This window comes from Macrosteles quadrilineatus, unplaced genomic scaffold (assembly GCF_028750875.1).
Source record: "Macrosteles quadrilineatus isolate MER2022 unplaced genomic scaffold, UCM_ALF_1.0 Scaffold_3__2_contigs__length_128488019, whole genome shotgun sequence".
Classification (NCBI taxonomy): domain Eukaryota; kingdom Metazoa; phylum Arthropoda; class Insecta; order Hemiptera; family Cicadellidae; genus Macrosteles; species Macrosteles quadrilineatus.
Window position 1 is genome coordinate 14,865,780 of NW_026542596.1, and position 21,327 is coordinate 14,887,106.

At 37.0% G+C, this 21,327-nt stretch overlaps 1 protein-coding gene across 1 annotated transcript in view; it reads left to right on the forward strand.

Annotated features, from left to right (window-relative positions):
• Positions 1 to 21,327, forward strand: part of LOC128990719 (uncharacterized) — a 48,315-nt gene that overhangs the window by 15,835 nt on the left and 11,153 nt on the right. The window contains exons 2-8 of the mRNA XM_054413253.1: positions 1,798 to 1,954; positions 3,731 to 3,847; positions 8,509 to 8,684; positions 15,239 to 15,445; positions 16,252 to 16,402; positions 19,759 to 19,902; positions 20,601 to 20,782. Coding sequence (XP_054269228.1) covers positions 1,798 to 1,954; positions 3,731 to 3,847; positions 8,509 to 8,684; positions 15,239 to 15,445; positions 16,252 to 16,402; positions 19,759 to 19,902; positions 20,601 to 20,782 — 1,134 coding nt within the window. The remainder of the gene's footprint in view (positions 1 to 1,797; positions 1,955 to 3,730; positions 3,848 to 8,508; positions 8,685 to 15,238; positions 15,446 to 16,251; positions 16,403 to 19,758; positions 19,903 to 20,600; positions 20,783 to 21,327) is intronic.

Consider the following 21,327-nt stretch of genomic DNA (forward strand, 5'->3'; position numbering starts at 1 on the left):
TTTACGTGTAAGCCGAGTGGGATGATAGATAATTATATGCCGATGTTTTATGGCAAATCTGTGCGTGCATACCTTCAATTTGAGACCTCAATCATGAAAATCGGTTGGGTAGAAGAGCTAAACGAACTCGGCAAAGAGAAACCAAATTTAACTCCCTTAAGAAATACATGGAGAGCAAATTTCGTTTACGTATAAACCGAGTAAGACTATAGATAATTATATGTCGATGCTTGATGGCAAATCTGTGCGTGCATACCTTCAATTTGAGACCTCACTCATGAAAATCGGTCGGGTAGACGAGCCAAACGAGCTCGGAAAAGAAAAACCAATTTTTTAAATATATAAAAACAACACAACATGAAGGATATAAAATGCAATATGACAAAAATATAGTTTATTACACGGGCAAAAAGTGACTTTTTAACCCTCGCTCATTTTCTAGCCTCGGCCTCGGCTTAGCCTCGATCGTAAAACTTGACCTCGGGACAAAAAGAGTCACTTTAGCCCCTAGTGATGAAAAATACTATTATTGTATTATGACAATTTAACACTGTGTAGACAATTAAAAAAATATATAATATGGAAAAAGAATACATTTAACTAGTTTTAAATGCTAAGATACATCGGTAATTACCTATTAAATACTTAGTACCTGGGGACCGAGCTTTGCTCGTGGAAAATCATTAGTTTACTCTGAAAGCAGTCTTAGTATTGCAGATACATTAATCCATTCCCACACTCCACAAAACAAAAATAATGAAACGACCGGTGAATAAAATTTTTCTGAACCGAAAAAAAACTCCAAAATGTGTTGTGAACTTGTGCCTAATTCAACTCTCGCTTCTGTCTAGTTTGTATTGGTTGTCGTGTGTGTTCCAGGGTAACTGTCAGTGGACCAATGGCGTTGGACGAACTGTCACATTGTCGGACACTACGTTGTTGCAATTGTCTAGTTTGTATTGGTTGTCGTGTGTGTTCCAGGGTAACTGCCAGTGGACCAATGGCGTTGGACGGACTGTCACATTGTCGGACACTACGTTGTTGCAATTGTCTAGTTTGTATTGGTTGTCGTGTGTGTTCCAGGGTAACTGTCAGTGGACCAATGGCGTTGGACGGACTGTCACATTGTCGGACACGACGTTGTTGCAATTGTCTAGTTTGTATTGGTTGTCGTGTGTGTTCCAGGGTAACTGTCAGTGGACCAATGGCGTTGGACGGACTGTCACATTGTCGGACACTACGTTGTTGCAATTGTCTAGTTTGTATTGGTTGTCGTGTGTGTTCCAGGGTAACTGCCAGTGGACCAATGGCGTTGGACGGACTGTCACATTGTCGGACACGACGTTGTTGCAATTGTCTAGTTTGTATTGGTTGTCGTGTGTGTTCCAGGGTAACTGTCAGTGGACCAATGGCGTTGGACGGACTGTCACATTGTCGGACACTACGTTGTTGCAATTGTCTAGTTTGTATTGGTTGTCGTGTGTGTTCCAGGGTAACTGTCAGTGGACCAATGGCGTTGGACGGACTGTCACATTGTCGGACACGACATTGTTGCAATTGTCTAGTTTGTATTGGTTGTCGTGTGTGTTCCAGGGTAACTGTCAGTGGACCAATGGCGTTGGACGGACTGTCACATTGTCGGACACTACGTTGTTGCAATTGTCTAGTTTGTATTGGTTGTCGTGTGTGTTCCAGGGTAACTGTCAGTGGACCAATGGCGTTGGACGGACTGTCACATTGTCGGACACGACATTGTTGCAATTGTCTAGTTTGTATTGGTTGTCGTGTGTGTTCCAGGGTAACTGTCAGTGGACCAATGGCGTTGGACGGACTGTCACATTGTCGGACACGACGTTGTTGCAATTGTCCGACATTGAGAGGAGAGTCCTTCAAAAAGTCGCCCTCGCTAAACTGCAAGCTCTCAACTTGGGGGTCGCTGTTAGGATACCTTCTGGTAAATAAATGTTTTATACTATGCACGAACATTGGAATAAGATGCTTGAATGTTTGTCTGGCTTTTAAAATCTATAATTCATATGGTTATAATTTGTTTCGTCATACTCCATCAAAACCAACCATTTTCAATACATTCGTTGCTTGTCTAAAGTAGCTCTTACTCCGTAGGGGGGTGGCGGTAAAGACAGCTGTTGTAAACTTCGATTGTAAGCAATATGTATCGCAATTTTGTATGGATTGATTTAATCGGTTGCAGCTTTTTGCTACATGCTTGTCAGCTCGACATATTGGTAGTATATTGTACATTAAGACGATCGTAATGTATGAAATGATTAAATCACTTACCAAACAACTGCTGGTTTGCATTTGCAAAATTGAAAATAAGTTGCCATTAGTTTTGATGGGTTATCTTGACATGATAATTATTTTCGTTTCTAGCTTAGTTTGTTAAATAGTGTTGCAATATGCCAAAAAATATAGTTAACCACATGCCACATGGGAGAAAAGTGATTTTCAACCCCCCACATTTTCCGACCACGGCTCTGCCTCGTTCGTGAAACTTAAGCTCGGGTTGAAAGGAGTCACGTTATGCCCTAGTGATTGAGATTCTTCAAGTTTCATTTCTAATAGGGCTTATCAGTTTAGATTGATCATGAAAATCAACAGTGGTAGTGATATTTTATAGTTTGTTATGCTGAAGTAGCTGACGTATACTTTAGGCCTGGTTTTGATACATTTGTTCACACTTTAGACTCACTTAGTAGCTGATACACTGGCCAAGCTAATATTGTTTAAATTCTCAAAGATCGGTGACTCAAATCTTCCTGACCATCGAGCGACTCCCTCGGAAAAACAAGGAGTGTGCCAGTATACAGTATACTGGCTGGGTAGCTGAGAGGTTATAGTGCTCGCCTTCTAATCAAAAGGTCGCCGGTTCGATCCTGAGAAAAGTCAGTAGCTTTTTGATGGTTCGAAACTGGACCCAGCTGTTCCTGATCATTGGGCTTTAAATAAATGATCCTGGCTAATGAAACAGTTGATCTTAGTCAGTAACAAAGCTACACAGATCATCTCACACCATTCTACACTCATCCTTCACTCATATTTGGGTTAAAATACGCACCTAAGTGGCGTCCCCATCTTAATGATTGATAATTGATTGATATAACAACAATTAAATGAACAAATACGATTGGACCCATGTGCAAACTAGGGTTCAAAACTCAATTATAAGGTAAAAATAATAATGTAAACCCATTTTCTTTTCAAAGATCTGGATCTACAATATAAACACTGAAAATTGATTTACCTACCTCAGCCAGGTCGCAATAAAAAATCGTATATTAAAATTCATTTTCATAAACTGTTTCTAACTGTGGTTAAATATTTAACTGAAGGATTAGCTGTTAGAACACAATTCATATTTACATCGTTATAAACCAAGTTTGTCAAGGAACACTAGATATTTGATAATAAACTCAAGATATAATTGAATCGTTACCATTCACATGTGCACTGGATCATAAGATTTGAAATAACACCTCAATCGTGAAAATCGTTTATTTGTAGTTAGTATATAGATGATGGTTTGGGATGCAAACCTAATACATCACTGCTTTGGTTTTATACTGCCACTACTGACTGTGAAAAATAACCGATCATATTACTGTATTCTTAAAATAAGTTAAAGTAGTTTGTTTGATACTTAAAATATAAATCCGTTATTACTATACAGTACTTGAAGGACGTTTTAATGTGCATGCCTTGTTTGTAGATAATGTGTCGGCGAGCACGGTGCAAAAGCCTAAGCGAAGAGCGTACCTGCTCAAGCGTAAGGCCATCACCACTGGCCTCTTCGACACCAAGTCTGGCAAAGAAGACAAGGAAAAGGGTAAGTAGAGTGTTTATATGTGTTTTGCTAAAATAGCTACAATATTTAGTGGCTTTCTTCTGTCTCATAAGGAAATCTTTAACTCTTAGGGAAACCATACTATAGTAGCAACAATCATTTTCCCAACTGACTTATCTAGAAAAACCAAATAACTGTGAAAACCTGCAAGGTATACCTCTGATTTTTTCACTTTCCCTCCCTATACATAGTATATGGAGAAAGTATTGTTTTCGTTAAAATTTTCGAGTTTGAGTTTTGGATATATCCATTATGGGTCCCATTGAACCCAAAAAGTGGTTTTCGAAGTGATGCCTGTGTGTGTGTGTGTGTGTGTGTGTCTGTGTGTCTGGATGTGTACAAAGCTACAGACCACACCTGTAGTCCGATTTTGATGAAATTTGTTATGTAGGTACTAAACCATGGTATCTCCAGAAGTTTTTTCTTCATTTTTTTGGGGGCTAATGGGAGAAAGTATATGTCAGATTTCTGATACCGTTTATTTATATTCGTTTATTCACTGGTGTTTTAAATGGCAGATTTCTCTTCAGTATATAATTAGTCAATGGTATTATACGTAAAACAAATTGCTACCAGTAATTTCAAAATGCATGAACGTAACTGAATTTATTTAGTACTATAGTAGAAGTGATTTCTATCAAGTAACTGTTGAGTGCTGTGGTGTTTTCTTATATTCTATACTACACAATACAATACAAAGCATTTTAACTGCATAAGTTGTTTTTCAAACGAGTCCACTAATAACTTTTATGCTTAGTGTTCATTTTACCTAATCTAACATAAAATTATATAATACAGACCCAACCTAACCTTACATATAATAGCCTAAATAATAGTGAATAAACGGGATTTTATTCAAAACAGTTGTGGTATATTGGGAGAAAAAAGAACTTTACAGTCATTAACATTATTTCTTGAGACACGGTCTAGTTAAGTTAAAATATTACTCGCACAAGATGATAATATCCATTTGCAAAACATTATAGTGAAATTAACCTGAAAGATGGTATGGATAACTTTGCTGATGGTTGACAACTTTTGAGGTATTATCGCGATGTTCTGAAAGTCGGCGAGCGGTGCCAGGCTAAATATAGCAGCCACCTGTCAGCGAGTTGACAGAATACCTACACAATGTTGCTGATATAGTCAAGTCAACAAAAGATTACCAGATGTCACTAAGTATCTACAGTAGTTGACATTGAACTTAGCTTCAAGACTAACTAGAAATTGGTTTAGGAAAACATCCCTGTAACACAGTTTGTATGAAATAAGGTGCAATGCATGTGTAAAAGATAAAATAATAACACCTTACTTATGCGTGCAGGAAATATAACACATGCCAGAGTCTTTTTGGATAATTATCCTATGTCGGAAAGAGAGATGTGTCGGTGTGTGGGCAATTCACGTTCACAGAAAATTGCGGATAAAGGATAGTCCTACATCGTTAAAGTGAGTCATAGAGGACACAACGGATACTGACCTCAACAAATATTTCACGACTAGAATATTGTAGGCATAACATATTTTGTAATATGAAATTAAATAGAAAGTTAGGACTTCAAAGCACTTTCATCATAATTGACCGGTAACTTTTTGATTACTAGGAGAGAAGTATCAAAGACCAAGTGTATAGAAAGAAGTAGTGCATGCATGAGGGTATGGTGAGAAGTAGGGAAAACTGATTACATAGGAAGAAGAATGTCTACTGCATGCTGGATTAAATAAAGAGAAGTAGCACATCTCCGGGAGTGTATGATGAGAAGTAACATATCACTGAGTGTATGATGAGAAGTAGCACATGTCGGGGTTTATGATGAGGAGTAGCATATCCCTGAGTGTATGATGAGAAGTAGCACATGTCGGAATGTATGATGAGAAGTAGCATATCCCTGAGTGTATGATGATATGTAGCACATGTCGAAATGTATGATGAGGAGTAGCATATCCCTGAGTGTATGATGATATGTAGCACATGTCGAAATGTATGATGAGGAGTAGCATATCCCTGAGTGTATGATGAGAAGTAGCACATGTCGGAATGTATGATGAGGAGTAGCATATCCCTGAGTGTATGATGATATGTAGCACATGTCGAAATGTATGATGAGGAGTAGCATATCCCTGAGTGTATGATGAGAAGTAGCACATGTCGGGGTTTATGATGAGGAGTAGCATATCCCTGAGTGTATGATGAGAAGTAGCACATGTCGGAATGTATGATGAGAAGTAGCATATCCCTGAGTGTATGATGATATGTAGCACATGTCGAAATGTATAATGAGAAGTAGCATATCCCTGAGTGTATGATGATAAGTAGCACATGTCGGAATGTATGATGAGGAGTAGCATATCCCTGAGTGTATGATGATAAGTAGCACATGTCGGAATGTATGATGAGGAGTAGCATATCCCTGAGTGTATGATGATAAGTAGCACATGTCGGAATGTATGATGAGGAGTAGCATTTCCCTGAGTGTATGATGATATGTAGCACATGTCGGAATGTATGATGAGGAGTAGCATATCCCTGAGTGTATGATGAGAAGTAGCACATGTCGGAATGTATGACGAGGAGTAGCATTTCCCTGAGTGTAAGATGAGCAGTAGCACATGCCGGAATGTATGATGAGGAGTAGCATTTCCCTGAGTGTATGATGATATGTAGCACATGTCGAAATGTATGATGAGGAGTAGCATATCCCTGAGTGTATGATGAGAAGTAGCACATGTCGGAATGTATGACGAGGAGTAGCATTTCCCTGAGTGTATGATGATATGTAGCACATGTCGAAATGTATGATGAGGAGTAGCATTTCCCTGAGTGTATGATGATATGTAGCACATGTCGAAATGTATGATGAGGAGTAGCATATCCCTGAGTGTATGATGAGAAGTAGCACATGTCGGAATGTATGACGAGGAGTAGCATTTCCCTGAGTGTAAGATGAGCAGTAGCACATGTCGGAATGTATGATGAGGAGTAGCATTTCCCTGAGTGTATGATGATATGTAGCACATGTCGAAATGTATGATGAGGAGTAGCATATCCCTGAGTGTATGATGATATGTAGCACATGTCGAAATGTATGATGAGGAGTAGCATATCCCTGAGTGTATGATGAGAAGTAGCACATGTCGGAATGTATGACGAGGAGTAGCATTTCCCTGAGTGTAAGATGAGCAGTAGCACATGCCGGAATGTATGATGAGGAGTAGCATTTCCCTGAGTGTATGATGAGAAGTCACACTTGCTGGAGTGAATGATGAGAAGTCACACTTGCTGGAGTGAATGATGAGAAGTCGCACTTGCTGGAGTGAATGATGAGAAGTAGCACATGTCGGGATGTATGATGAGAAGTCGCACTTGCTGGAGTGAATGATGAGAATTCACACTTGCTGGAGTGAATGATGAGAAGTCACACTTGCTGGAGTGAATGATGAGAAGTCGCATTTGCTGGAGTCAATGATGAGAAGTCACACTTGCTGGAGTGTATGATGAGAAGTAGCACATGTCGGTGTGTATGATGAGAAGTAGCACATGCCAGAGTGTATACTCCATGTTACTCCCGTGTGTGATTTGTTAGAACTCTGTGTATACAAACAGTGCCGTAGGCCGAATATGACGCCTTGGGCACAAATAGCACAAAATAGGCACTCATCCAATAGTGCTACTAATGCATATCTTACCCCCCTGTCGTCCACCTGGGTCCCATTGATTTATTACTCTTAAATCTACCAACCACATAACAACAGTCCCCTAATAGTAGTCAGAAACAGATTGAATCATAAAGTTGTAAGTGCTGTTCTATTTTCTGCCGCACTTATTCCTAACTTTACACCCGTTCTTAATGTTTGTTTTCCTTCTGTGATTTTAATTGTTTTCGTCTCGACGTAATATGTCTCGCCGTCGTCTGCTTGATTCGTGAGAGACGTTTAGGGCATTTATTTTTAATATCTGCAAGTAATTAATTTCCTCGAAGGTAAGATCGTATTTATGTTGCAGCACAGAGAAGTAAGATCTTACTTCTCTTATTTATCTTACTTCTTTGTGGATGCAGTTAATGAAAGCATATTTTGAGTTAATATTAGTTTAACAAATTTATCTTTTTTACTTCTGCTTTTTGCTATGTTTTACTAAACGTGTTTTTTTCTTGTAGTTATTCGAGTTTATTCCCCTGTTGTATTTTACATTATGATTTAGGTTTGTGAGTTTATTTAGAGGTAACACAATAACATTGGTTTGTTTGCTTAATGAAAGTGTTTGGGCCTTGTAAAACAATGTTCTCATGTTTCCTGCATTTGATGCATTCTTACCCTTGCATTTGAATATATTAAGTTTTTAATAATTTTATATAAACTCTCTTACTAATACATTTGACAAACTGATTTGGTTCTGTCATTGACCTTTTTTCTTCTCTGCTTCATCATTAGACTTAAGTTTCGGGCAAAATGCATAGAGCCAAATATATATTAGAACTAAGTTAATACATTTGCTGCTGTAACTAATACCATAGCTAAACGTAAATTCAGCCTTGTTCCTTGTCCCCATGCTCTCTCAAGAACACATTTTTCACGTTCACTTCAGCCATCATAAAATCTATTCAAGTACAAATTGCAGGATTAGTTTACTCTGTTGTTTCCAGTGGAGGGTGGTGGCCTTGTCTTCGGCATTCCCCTGGGCCAGTGTGTGGAGAACGAGCGTCTCGCCAGGTCCAAGGGTGATTCTCTGCTAGGAGATGACTCGGATCTGAGGCGGAAGTCCCACCACGGAAGTCGCTCAAGCTTCAGCAGCCTGATAGAGCATGGCGCAAAGGATGAGGTAGGACTTATTCACTTAGAGCATGGCGCAAAGGATGAGGTAGGACTTATTCACATTTAGAGCATGGCGCAAAGGATGAGGTAGGACTTATTCACATTTAGAGCATGGCGCAAAGGATGAGGTAGGGCTTATTCACATTTAGAGCATGACGCAAAGGATGAGGTAGGACTTATTCACATTTAGAGCATGGCGCAAAGGATGAGGTAGGACTTATTCACATTTAGAGCATGGCGCAAAGGATGAGGTAGGACTTATTCACATTTAGAGCATGGCGCAAAGGATGAGGTAGGACTTATTCACTTAGAGCTTGGCGCAAAGGATGAGGTAGGACTTATTCACATTTAGAGCATGGCGCAAAGGATGAGGTAGGACTTATTCACATTTAGAGCATGGCGCAAAGGATGAGGTAGGACTTATTCACATTTAGAGCATGGCGCAAAGGATGAGGTAGGACTTATTCACATTTAGAGCATGGCGCAAAGGATGAGGTAGGGCTTATTCACATTTAGAGCATGACGCAAAGGATGAGGTAGGACTTATTCACATTTAGAGCATGGCGCAAAGGATGAGGTAGGACTTATTCACATTTAGAGCATGGCGCAAAGGATGAGGTAGGACTTATTCACATTTAGAGCATGGCGCAAAGGATGAGGTAGGGCTTATTCACATTTAGAGCATGACGCAAAGGATGAGGTAGGACTTATTCACATTTAGAGCATGGCGCAAAGGATGAGGTAGGACTTATTCACATTTAGAGCATGGCGCAAAGGATGAGGTAGGACTTATTCACATTTAGAGCATGGCGCAAAGGATGAGGTAGGACTTATTCACATTTAGAGCATGGCGCAAAGGATGAGGTAGGACTTATTCACTTTTTTGTTCCTAGAGTACACATTTAATTGTTAAGAACGATGTTGAAGTGAAAAATGAATTGCAAAGCAAAACCTAGATTTTATATGAACTTTTCTCAAATTATACAATGAAGAATATACACGATTTCTTGTCTTCAGGGTATAAATCTGGAAGTGAAGGCGTTATACACTACTCCTTATCTAAACATTTTGGCTAGGTTTAGGAGGTAGTTTTGCGAAAATAACAATACCTCTGTGGAATTAATTGACTTTTAAATTCAGTGAAACATCGAAAGTTATTTCGGTTTTGACTGCGGATCGCCATGACGAGTAATATGTTACATGCACAACAGAAACACGTTCAATTAGTTTAAACTTACTGCGCTACCCGTGCTTTGCAACGAACGGGAAGAGGACTTGACATCTGTTAATCTTGACATTAAATCCTGTTAAATAAAATAGTTACACATCCCATCCGTTTAAGAAACAACATTCTACCTAAAAGGTTACCTAAAAAAAGTAACCTAAAAGGTTTGTGGATGTTAATTCAGGCAATTAATGGAAACCGCTATTTGGGTTTTAATTAGTTTTACAATTTGTATAAAAAGACTAAAAGACAATCCTACCAAATTTTCGAAAAAAATCTTCATATACTTCATTCACCTTTGTTCCTCTTTTTCCCTTATATATTACCTTATTATTGTATTATTCTTGTTCAAAATTTAATGGAGAACACGAAATTGCATCATCTACTCAAATCCATTTACAGGTCATTAAGAAATTGCTGTGTTGTGTTTAAAAAATGGTTATTTTTTTAAAACTTAAAATAATTCTTTAGGAAGCTAACTTTCAGAACTTTTTGGAACCTATTATAGGCATCATCACACTTCATTTACTTTCTACTTACACCAAAAAGGTTTGTAACACTGATGACCAGATATCCTGTATATGATCATCAAAACATCAAGGATTAATAGTATATTTCGCACCTAGGGCCGAAAACGAGGTTTTGCCGGCTCGAGATAGTTTGTAAGTTCGAGATGAAGTCGAGAACTTAAATCGATCATGAGCTGCAAAACCATTTTCGGTCCGTGGTACGAACACAATTTTTCACCACACTACTACTATTCACAATAATAATGAAAACTGATAGTCAACGCAACTTTAAGGTTGTGTGAAGAAGTAATTTCAGGAATCAGCAAAAATAATAATAAACAGTTGCTAGGCAACGGTGAAAATAAATCAATTCTATTCCAATTCTATGGATACTGTTTGTGTAATTAATATGCAAGCGGACAGCTGATTTTGTGGTACCGGGATGTAAAAACCTGCTCGGTCCCCAAATTACGATGACAGCTGGCATGGCCAGCAAAACGTAACTTTCAGCCATCAATTAACGTATGTAATACAGCTAAAAACATCATAGTGTGGTGAAAAATACAGTAAACATATGACCCATATATCTCTAATTCCGTACTAGAAAAACTTTAACGAACAACATAATATACAAACCAGTTCGTTCTACCAGCTCTATTCATGTTCATGCTTGCATTTACATTTACACACTTATTAACACACATTGATTAAGGAGACTTAGTTACGGTTATTTCATTTATTTTAGAAGCAAAAGAACACTGTTTACAGGTAGGTTTCTATGATTGTGAGAAATCGAATAGTAGTGTAAACAGTAAATGTTTGGTACAATTGAAATCTTGTTATATTGAATTAAATTTATACCAACCCTCCATAAAAACCTCCTCCAACCCACAATTGTCAAGCCATGATACGCGATTTCTCTTTCGATTGACGAATATTCAAGGATCGGCTCTCCTCCAGATATGTATTTCGAGGTGTGGACCAGATGTATGTCTCCGGATTGATATCTTGTGCTATTTCAGCCCGTGTTCATCATCTGACCACTTCTGCCTGTCCAGACTGATATCAACAGCCGATTTGTTGCCGATTTTTTACGAAGTGTTCCGATCTGTCGGACACACGATGTCGCTGTCGCTTTGTCTATTCCCTGGAACTATTCATAGCACGGCAGCTAATGTTAGCCACTTCAAACTATTTTAGTGCCACTGACCTATATTATTTATTTAACAGCTGATAGCGTTTTGATTAATTTTGTTTTGGCTGTTTGCACGAAAAATACGTTAGCTTGTTTTTGTCGTTGTAAAAGATAAGTTGAAAAATAAAATGAGGAAATTCGTGGGAAAAACGCTTTTTACAAAAATAGTTTTAGGCTAATTTGGTAAAGAAGACCATACTAATATTAATTTTATTCGTTACACTTTAATATCTTTTACAACGATAAGTAGTTTAAAAATCACTAGTCAGGAGAGGTTGTTTTCGTTCATAACCTCTCATTGCCACTGACAGTGATGCAACGAAAAATTGTACCAAACACTAATTGCACCTCTCAACAATTAAATTGGTCTGAACAGCTGATTAGTTGAACTTCGAAGCATTACAATTTTACTTCTTTTCTCTCAATCCTTGAACCTCATTGGTCTGTTAGCCGTGTTGTTAAGTAAAAAACTATGCTGTTATCAAAGTAAAACAATGCTGTTATGAGAAACTTTTCAATTCTAAGAACTTAACAGAAAAGGGTACTTTAAAAAACGGTCGTAGGTTATAACTTATATTTTAATACAAGAGTACCATAGATAAAAATTGGATAGGTAATAATCGTAAGTTTTTTAACCACATTTCCTCCCCAGAACAGTTTACACTTTGTTGCAGCCTAGAGACACGATGCAACACTTTATAGTACTACTCCTTGAACACTTTACAATCTCTAACACTATTTAAACTACCAAGTGTGACAAACTTTCATGGAACACTTGATCTATGTTCAACAATCCGACTGATAAGAGAGCGGAGGAGGCAAAGTGGCTCTTAAACGTTGGCGCTGAGTTTTGCTCATTGTTGATAACAATATTTATGTTGGCACAGACGCCAGTCAAGATCGGTTCTAAACATAGACCACGTGCATATGTCATTCTGTACAAAAATACTACTGTTATTCAAAGTGTCGTCTAAATTTGCATTAGTTGTACAGTTTTGTGTTATTCATTGTATTTTGGCTTGTTTTTTGTGAAATATCTCTTTTACATTGAGGCCTCCGGATCTTTAAATAAGAAAAGAAAATAGTTTATTTTACCTCTGCTACACCGCCAAGCAATCATAATTAATTATTTTGTACCCAAACAAAATCTTTTTGTTTCTTCTAACACACGATAGGTGCTTTCTTTGACTATAAACTTATACTAGAGGAAAAGCAAGAGTTTACAAAAATATAGAGATATAGTCTAGTCATTGTCAGTAAATAGATTTCTGGCCGGATCTAGAGTATATTCTTGAACCTGTTGCTGTTTGTTATATGCGTAATTAACCAATGAGTCTTTCTATTAAAGGTTTGACTTTTGTATCCTTGGGCTTCGTTATGTTTATGTATTTAATAAATTAAATAAAAACAGCCTATGAATAATACAATTCATTTAGAGGAATTGAATCGGCTAATAGTGTCTTGTAGCAGACAGACCTGCACTGTAGAACACAAGACTAGGGTCTATGTATGATATAGATACAACTCTCTATATACATATGTGTCTTGTCTTTAACCAACCGAATCTAATGCTGAAACTGAATTCAGCTGCTTAATCTGGGTTATAAAATTAAGCTTACACACCTGCCATTGCAGGTTTATATAAACTCATAGTCTCAGATACGTAACTGAGACCACTGAGTTAGTGGTTGAAAATTGGCTCCATTCAGATATATTGAGCGTTAACTAATGACGGTCTCAATCAAGTTTTCCTGTGTTCACAAAATAAAAAGTAATTTGTTAAAGATTAAATTAAGCAGTTTATTACTTTCTAGCGGGAAATGCATTCCTGGATATAGTCCAGGTGTACTGTGGACTTATACACACACATTAACAGATTAATGTGAACTTCAGTGATGTAGGACTGCAGTTTGCATTGTTGATATAATAACTGTGTTTGTATTGTTTAGTATTTGTAGCTATAGTTCGGCCGCTTAGAAAGCGACCTCCTCCAGCATTGGTTTAGCATTAGCGCGCAGGTCGTTTTCTAAGCGGCCGAACTATAGTTGTTTCACCTGTCATTCAAAGTTTTAGACACTAATTTTTTGTATAAAAAGTTGGAACAATAGCACTGTACTTAGAAACTACTCAAAGCTGATGGTTCACCATGTCTTTGACACCTACCTATAAGTGGCTTTAAAATAAAAAAAACCTTCAAGTAACTGCAAAGTTTTTAGACACTTGACTTTATTTATGTGGTTTCAAAACAGCATGAACTTTTGAATTCTTTAGAAAATTTATGTACTTTATTTCTACTATGGATGGATCTTAGGATCTTCCTAAGCGTTTAAGAACAACACTTAAAGATGTTTAGACAAAAGTCTTATAACACGTTTTCCAGAGGTTTTGAAACACAACTAACCAAGTGGGCCTTGATAATTTTGACTCCTAATCTTATAACCTTGGGTATTTGCAGGTCTTAGGTCCTTAAATTCTGTCTTCCTTCAAATTACAATGAACCTTGTAGTGGTTGTAGAGTTTTATACAGTTAATTTCTTTGAATACAATCAACCTTTGAGAAAGTAACTGGTAAAACAAAGATAACTCCCGGAATGCACAGACAATGGCTACCAAGCTGCCAGTGCAAGTGTGAGTGTCAATTCACCAATCTCTCTTGGCCGAAAGCCACTCATCCACTGCTCGGCCTATCAGCAACCCAGTGTAATAGGGTAATGCCAAACACATATAACCAGCATGGGGTCGAACTTGTCAGAGGGGCCACGGAATCATTACTGAAATGGATTTTAACATAACATTATAATAAACTAGCAGAGTACCCGTCCTCCGTACGGGGTTGGCGTGGTATAAGTATAAATTTAATATTGCAGTTATACTCGTGCTTTGCGTTTGCAATGGGAGAGGACACAGTTTAAGAACATTTTGTTCTTTTAATTCATGGTATACTATAGTATAGCACATCTACCATAGCTATAATGTTCTAACACTGCACCTAAACAATATAAAAAAGTAAATTTCTCATTGTGTATCACAGCTTTTTTATGCTCCTTGGTTCAAATTAGCTGTTGTCATAAATTCAAAAAAAATAATAGTGCTGCACCCTTTTGAATATCATAGAACCAACTTGTGTAGTTGAAACAGCTGACTGAATTCTTTAATTCCTTTTAAATATGAATACTCATAAGGTTAACATGGGAAACTTTGGAGCCACTGGGGCAGAGCCCGAAAGGATTTTTGAGATAAAAATATGTCTATAAGTTAATCGGGAATGTGAACTATCATCATACCAAATTTCAGCCCAATCCGACCAGTATTTAATGCGTGATTGAACTTCAAACAAACAAATAAACAAACAAACACACAAACTTTCAAATTTATAATATTAGTAAGATAAGATTAGTTGTGTAGTAAAATGCTAAAAAAATCGAAGAATATATTTAATCTGTATTAGGTATAGGTCTACAGCCAAATCCTGGCAATCACCTGGTGGTGTTGAGCTATAGTTCTATGTGATAATGCCGCGAATCTATACCCAGCCTGAAGTAATGTGTAACTAATACAGTTTTTGGGCTTGACAGTTTTAGACATTAAACCTCCATTTAACCATAGCAGATAAACCATAAGTTGTGTTTCAGAAAGGTTCCTCTGAGAGTCTGATGTCCCCGACGCTGAGTATGCCTGGACTGTTGGACTCCCTGTCAGTAGGCTCGGCCCTGGATCTCAGTCTAGAGCAGGGCGGAGTACCAAACATCGTCAGTTCCTGTCTCAGGCACCTGGAGAACCACGGGCTCCACACCCTCGGCATCTTCAGAGTCAGCAGTTCCAAGAAGAGAGTACGGCAGGTAAGTGAGAACTTCAGAAAAATCTGTGTTATTAGTTGTCTACCTAATGATTTGTCCGATTTGTTTTCAAATAGGTACACAAAAAAATCAATTGTTTGTGAGGTATATTGAACCTCTTACCAGAGGCTGCAATATCTTAAGATACCTTGAAGTTTAGCTGTAGACTTTAAAGTTTCTAACTGACTACATTACCGTAACCTTTTTTTGAATTAAACACCATTATCACTAAGGTAACCTTCTGTTATCATTACAGGGCATTGTTAAAACATCGAAGTAGGCCAATAAATCTTAAAAGTATTAGAAATAAAATTGTAACGTTACTGTACCAACAATTTGTAAAGGAAATACAATGTATTCTTGTCTAGTGTTACTTGAGACAAGGAGTTTAACGACAATGTAAAAAAGTTGGTGTATTGACTATCAATGTAGGGAAATGAATACAAATTTTACCCAGCTAATTAACTGATGACTCTAATAGTAATAATAATCATCTATTGTACTCCAATCACAAAACTTTGGCGGTTTAAGGAGAAGTGATTCCATCGCCTCCACCTCACTCTAACTTTGTAAAAACAGCCGAGAGCTGATCAGCTGAAATAATTAAACTAAACAAGTGGTGGGGAACCCAGGAAAACTTCCCAATAAACCGCCTAAATTCCGTGAATGGACTATAATACCCTTCTCTGCATTTTCATATAATCTACGTCCTCCATAGTCATGCATTATGTGACAATATTTATTATAGTACTGTTTCTAATAATTGCAATGCTATGTCATATGAGAATATTTTTCTGTTGCATGCAAAGCTGAGAGAAGACTTTGACTGTGGGAAGGAGATGACGATGGAAGCAGACTTATGTCCTCATGATGTCGCAACATTGCTCAAAGAGTACTTCAGAGATCTTCCAGACTCCCTATTGTGCAAAGATCTCTACCAGGCCTTCATTCAGACACAGAGTAAGTATTGTATTCAACAGATCTAGGTTTAGGAACTTAAGGCGGGGACACACTTGTCATACACCCTTCCGATCCGACTCCGATCATACTGTGGTACGACTGTCGGAGAGGGGAATATGGTACATAACTTTGAAAGCGGGTGTTTACACCTCTCCAACACGCGTCACGTCATACTCCGATCCTACTCCGATTTTGACTCCGATCACGCACCAACACTGCAGTCTATTCGTTTGTCGGATGCAGGACGGGTTGTTTCTAGACTAGTTTCTTGTACAAATTTTTATTTTGTTATTTTTTCTCTAAGTTTGAGCTCCAACTGGTTGAACGTCGACTTCGACATTCGAAAATAATGGCAAAATTTCGTCTAGTCGTCCAAGAGATGAGGCATGATCGTAGAAAACTCTCCTTCTGTGGATCTTTCCTTCCATGCAGAATGGACCCAAATTCTCCGTTTTCCACTGCCCTCCAGAGATGTCTGACTTTCTTCCTCTTCATCTAGACAAACCGCCATCATGGCTAAATCGCGAAGTTCGAAGTTTTTGAACATGTTTATCACCTTCTGCACGTAATTTACAAATCAGGCTGGCGAGTGTTGATCGACCAGGTGGAAGAAATTGGAGATGGGTCGGAAGCGTGTATGAGATGTGTGCTCACCTCCTCTGATCCCGCACCGATCCCTCTGGAATCCCGCAAATCGGATTGTAGTAGGATCGGAAGGGTGTATGACAAGTGTGTCCTCGCCTTTACTCCTTGGCCAACCATTTTTCCTACCAACAAATCAACATCAAATCTTTTATCTTTTTTTGCTGTTAAATCCCAAACCATCCTCAACGGTTACCAATACCTCTGGTTTGATCTTCAACAAAAGCATACTCCTTTTAAATGACACTCATTACAATAATCAATGTCTTCTGATACTTTGACACTTAAATTCTCCCACTAGGGGAATCACCAGGACTATAGTTCGGCCGCTTAGAAAATGCTAAACCAATGCTGGAGGAGGTCGTTTTCTAAGCGGCCGACCTATAGTGGCTGATAAATGATCATAATAACAGATTAGAATGCTACAGTAATTAATGGACAGATCTTAAGAAATATAATTTTTCTAGGTAAACAACCAATTAATTCTTTTTGTTTCATGGGTAAATATTTTTCATCTAAAACCCCCTGAGTGAACCTTGAGAAGTATGATCCTTATAAAACATGATTTAAAAAAATGAGAAATTAAACTAAATTTTTAATTAATTACAAAATTAACATCTTGTTCCTGGCGTGACTTCCCTTTTTTCTGCTGGTATCTAACCACAAATGAGTTAAATTTATTTCATCCAATTTCTGCTACTCCTCAGAATCAATGCAGAGATTATCTGTAAATTGGTAATTCGTAGAGAATGAAAATTGCACAACAATACTTATTGCCTGTGACTGTTAATTCACATAAAATATAATTTATAAATTAAATGATTTCTTTCATTTTATTGCTAGAAAATCTCAGTTCACAAACAATACACCCCATTAAAACATAACTTTTAATGCAGATATTGCCATATTATTTCAGCAAATACATGTAAATAAATTTGAGCTTCCATTGCAGAATAAGGGCTTAGATATTATATATCAACAAATCTGTAATGTTGTTTTTGGAAACTTAATGAGAATCCTAAAAATGACAATAATTTCAAAATAAAAATAATATTTAGTCTACTTATGCCAATTTTATCCAAACAAATAGAAGTATTTTGAAAAAATTGTAATTTGTCCGTTATTCCCTATCTGTGAGGGTATGGAAACCTAAATTGGAGCCATTTTGTCGCCAATACACTAACACTAACTACTAACTTTGTTCCCACCTGTGTTTCACAATTCTTAAAACTAATAACTGTTTACTTTTGTAATCTTTATAAAAGAAACTTATATATTGGCTTAGCATAATCGAAAAATTTATTCATTTTTGTCTGGCAACCTACTGAAAGCTGAACATGATTCTTCTCTAATGGAACATTCAAAACAAGACAATTCTCGAGTTACATTTAATTCAAAATTCAAGTTATTATTAACTTCTGACGTTTTCAACTCCTGAAAACTTTACTAATCTAAGAAACAAGCTTTTCTGTGGTTCTGAATCAGGTAAGTTGATGAAGTCAACTGTTTGATTAACAAGTTGAAGTTATATTACGTTGTTTTAATAACAGATTTTCGATTATGGTTTAATAACAAGATTTTTAGATACATATTAGGTGGTAGAGGTGTGTGGTTTAGTTTAAGAATTTTATTTCACAAAAATTGTTCTGATATAACTTTCTTAAATTGACTTTTTAGTTCTACTTTTCTGACTTTTTAGAATTAATCAACTCATGACAATTCTTTCCCTGTTACAAAAATCTAAAAAAATATTGTTAATAAATCACTTTCCAAACACCTTAAATAACATATTACTAAATGTTATTTCTGCAACCACATTAAATTGGTTTAAAATGTTTTTTTTAAACTTCTCATAGCTTTGTCAGATAGAGAAAATATTCATGACACTGCGCTGTTATAACAATGCCAGTTTGTTTCGTGTATAATATTATGGTATTATAGTTACTGGTAATGTAAGTATAGTAGTATATCCAGGGTATTATTTAAGGTGTCTAAGCGGCATACTAGAGGAGTAGGGTAATTATTCACTATTAATTTCAAGTAAGTTCAAGGATACACTGATTAGATGTGTGAAAATGTGTAAATTATCTGTTTGATTGTAGTATAAGAGAGTGTTGTATCTTTGACTATTAATACAACTAGACATTCCAATCCCCATGTTAAATTGTTTCCAGATTTTTAATCAAAATCGTTGTAGTTGATGTGACCCAACAGATTGTGCTGATCTAAATTCCTAATTTCTGTTGAATAGAAAACATTTTTTACCAAGTTAAACTAATGATTTACTGTGAGCTATAGCAACTGGTATGACCAATCAACTTGGCCAGCAACAAAATATAAGTTATGAAATAGAACTTGTAGACACTAGCGCATTCTGTGACTGGCTCACACAACTATTTTCTTTCTGTGTATTATTGTAGTAGTATACAATATGGTTTTGGCTAAAATGTATGAGGGTATACATTGTATTTGTGTTTGATTGTAGTACGTAGATTTTTGCTGTTTACACTAATGTACACTTGTACACAGAGTTTATGTGTTTGAATATAATAGTAACTATGTGATGGTGTTTTAACTAATGTAAAAGTGTAGGCTTATACAATATCTGTGTGTTTGTTTATATGAAGGTCTATTAGCTAGTTTACCTGTATATGTTTTGTAGTATACAATGGTGTTTTAGCTAATGTACGAGTGTATACAGTGTATGTCTACAGGGATACGGAACAGGCGGTTACAGCAAGAAGCATTGCAACATCTGGTCCAACTGTTGCCTGTGCCCAACCGAGACACTCTGTACGCCTTGCTCTGTCTACTGGCTGAAGTGGCCCACAATTCGGAGGATCACAAAGACAACTCAGGTATGAGTAAAACTCTAGAGTCCATATCCATCTTAAATTTGTAGCCAGTTACAGAACAAACATGTGGATGAATTGAACCATTTTAGTGTGTCATAGTTAGTGGTAGTCTTTCCCCAGAACTGCACATATGTATATGACCGAATCCCAATATATATTTAAGATATTCTAAAACAGCCACTGAGTACGCTGCATATATTTTTACAATCCACTAAGAAATCAGGACAATGAATTGGACTACTGGTACATAGTTGAAAACTTTCAGCCATTTCAGTTTGGGCTTCCTAAAATTAGGACACTTGAGATTATTGTGGGGTCATAAACATCTTGAAAGATACAACACCTCTTATATACTTCAAGATATTTTATATTGCATGTCATTGTTGGGTAGTTATATTATATTTCCAGTTCTGTACTGTGGACAATGCGGGTTTGAATAAAAAACATAAATAAATAACTTGAATTTTCTGTACTTTGCATTGAGTTACTTTAACTTTTTTACAATCTTGGAATGGCTTTATTGTATAGCAAATTCATCAGGTAGCCTGTGTGAATGCTCAATTAATTTAGTTATCTTGGGTGCAAATAAGTAGCTTGGCCAGTTTCAGTGATAACAATATATTTGTAATAAACGACCAAGATATATCTGTATTTATTATGAATTCAGAGAGAACATCTTTAACAAACTATTTTGACTCTAGGAGAATGGGTGGTGGGCAACAAGATGGACAGCAACAACTTGGCGACACTGTTTGCTCCCAACATCCTGCATCCTTGTAAACCTTCTGGGAAGGATGAGTTGAGTGCGGAGCGCACAGAGGAGCGCAGCGACGCTATCAATGTCATCCGAGCGCTCATCGACAACTATCGAGATCTCTACCTGGTAACTAATACACTTTTAACCAGAATTGGATTGGTTTAATAGGATAAATGGGAAAAATAAACTAATATACACATAATAATACATAACATCGACAGTCTCTCCTCTCTGTGATGTCCATTTCATTCTTAGTCTGTCAAGCAGCCTTCTTCCTTCTACGTTACCTAGATAGACATTTTATTTATTGAATGTTCATTGTCATTCCATCTCGCATTCCTGCCTTCCGCATATAAGTCTTAGTGATTACCATAGTGACTGGGTTGGTATACATGAGGGTTCTCCATAAGTTAAATCCCCTGACCAGCTCATTGTGGTCTAGAAAGCAAGTTTAATGCTACCCGCGAGGCTCTTTACTTTTTTCATTACTATTTTTGTAAATTCCTACCACTATGTGATAGTTTTTATCTGGTAAAAACATTGATTCACAATCAGGATTATTATATACAAGGATAGGGATCCGCTACCTTACCTGGTAGATAGAGTCCAGATTAGCCTTGGTAACACATATAAAACACATAACATTAGATTTCTAGTAGTGTTTATTTTTA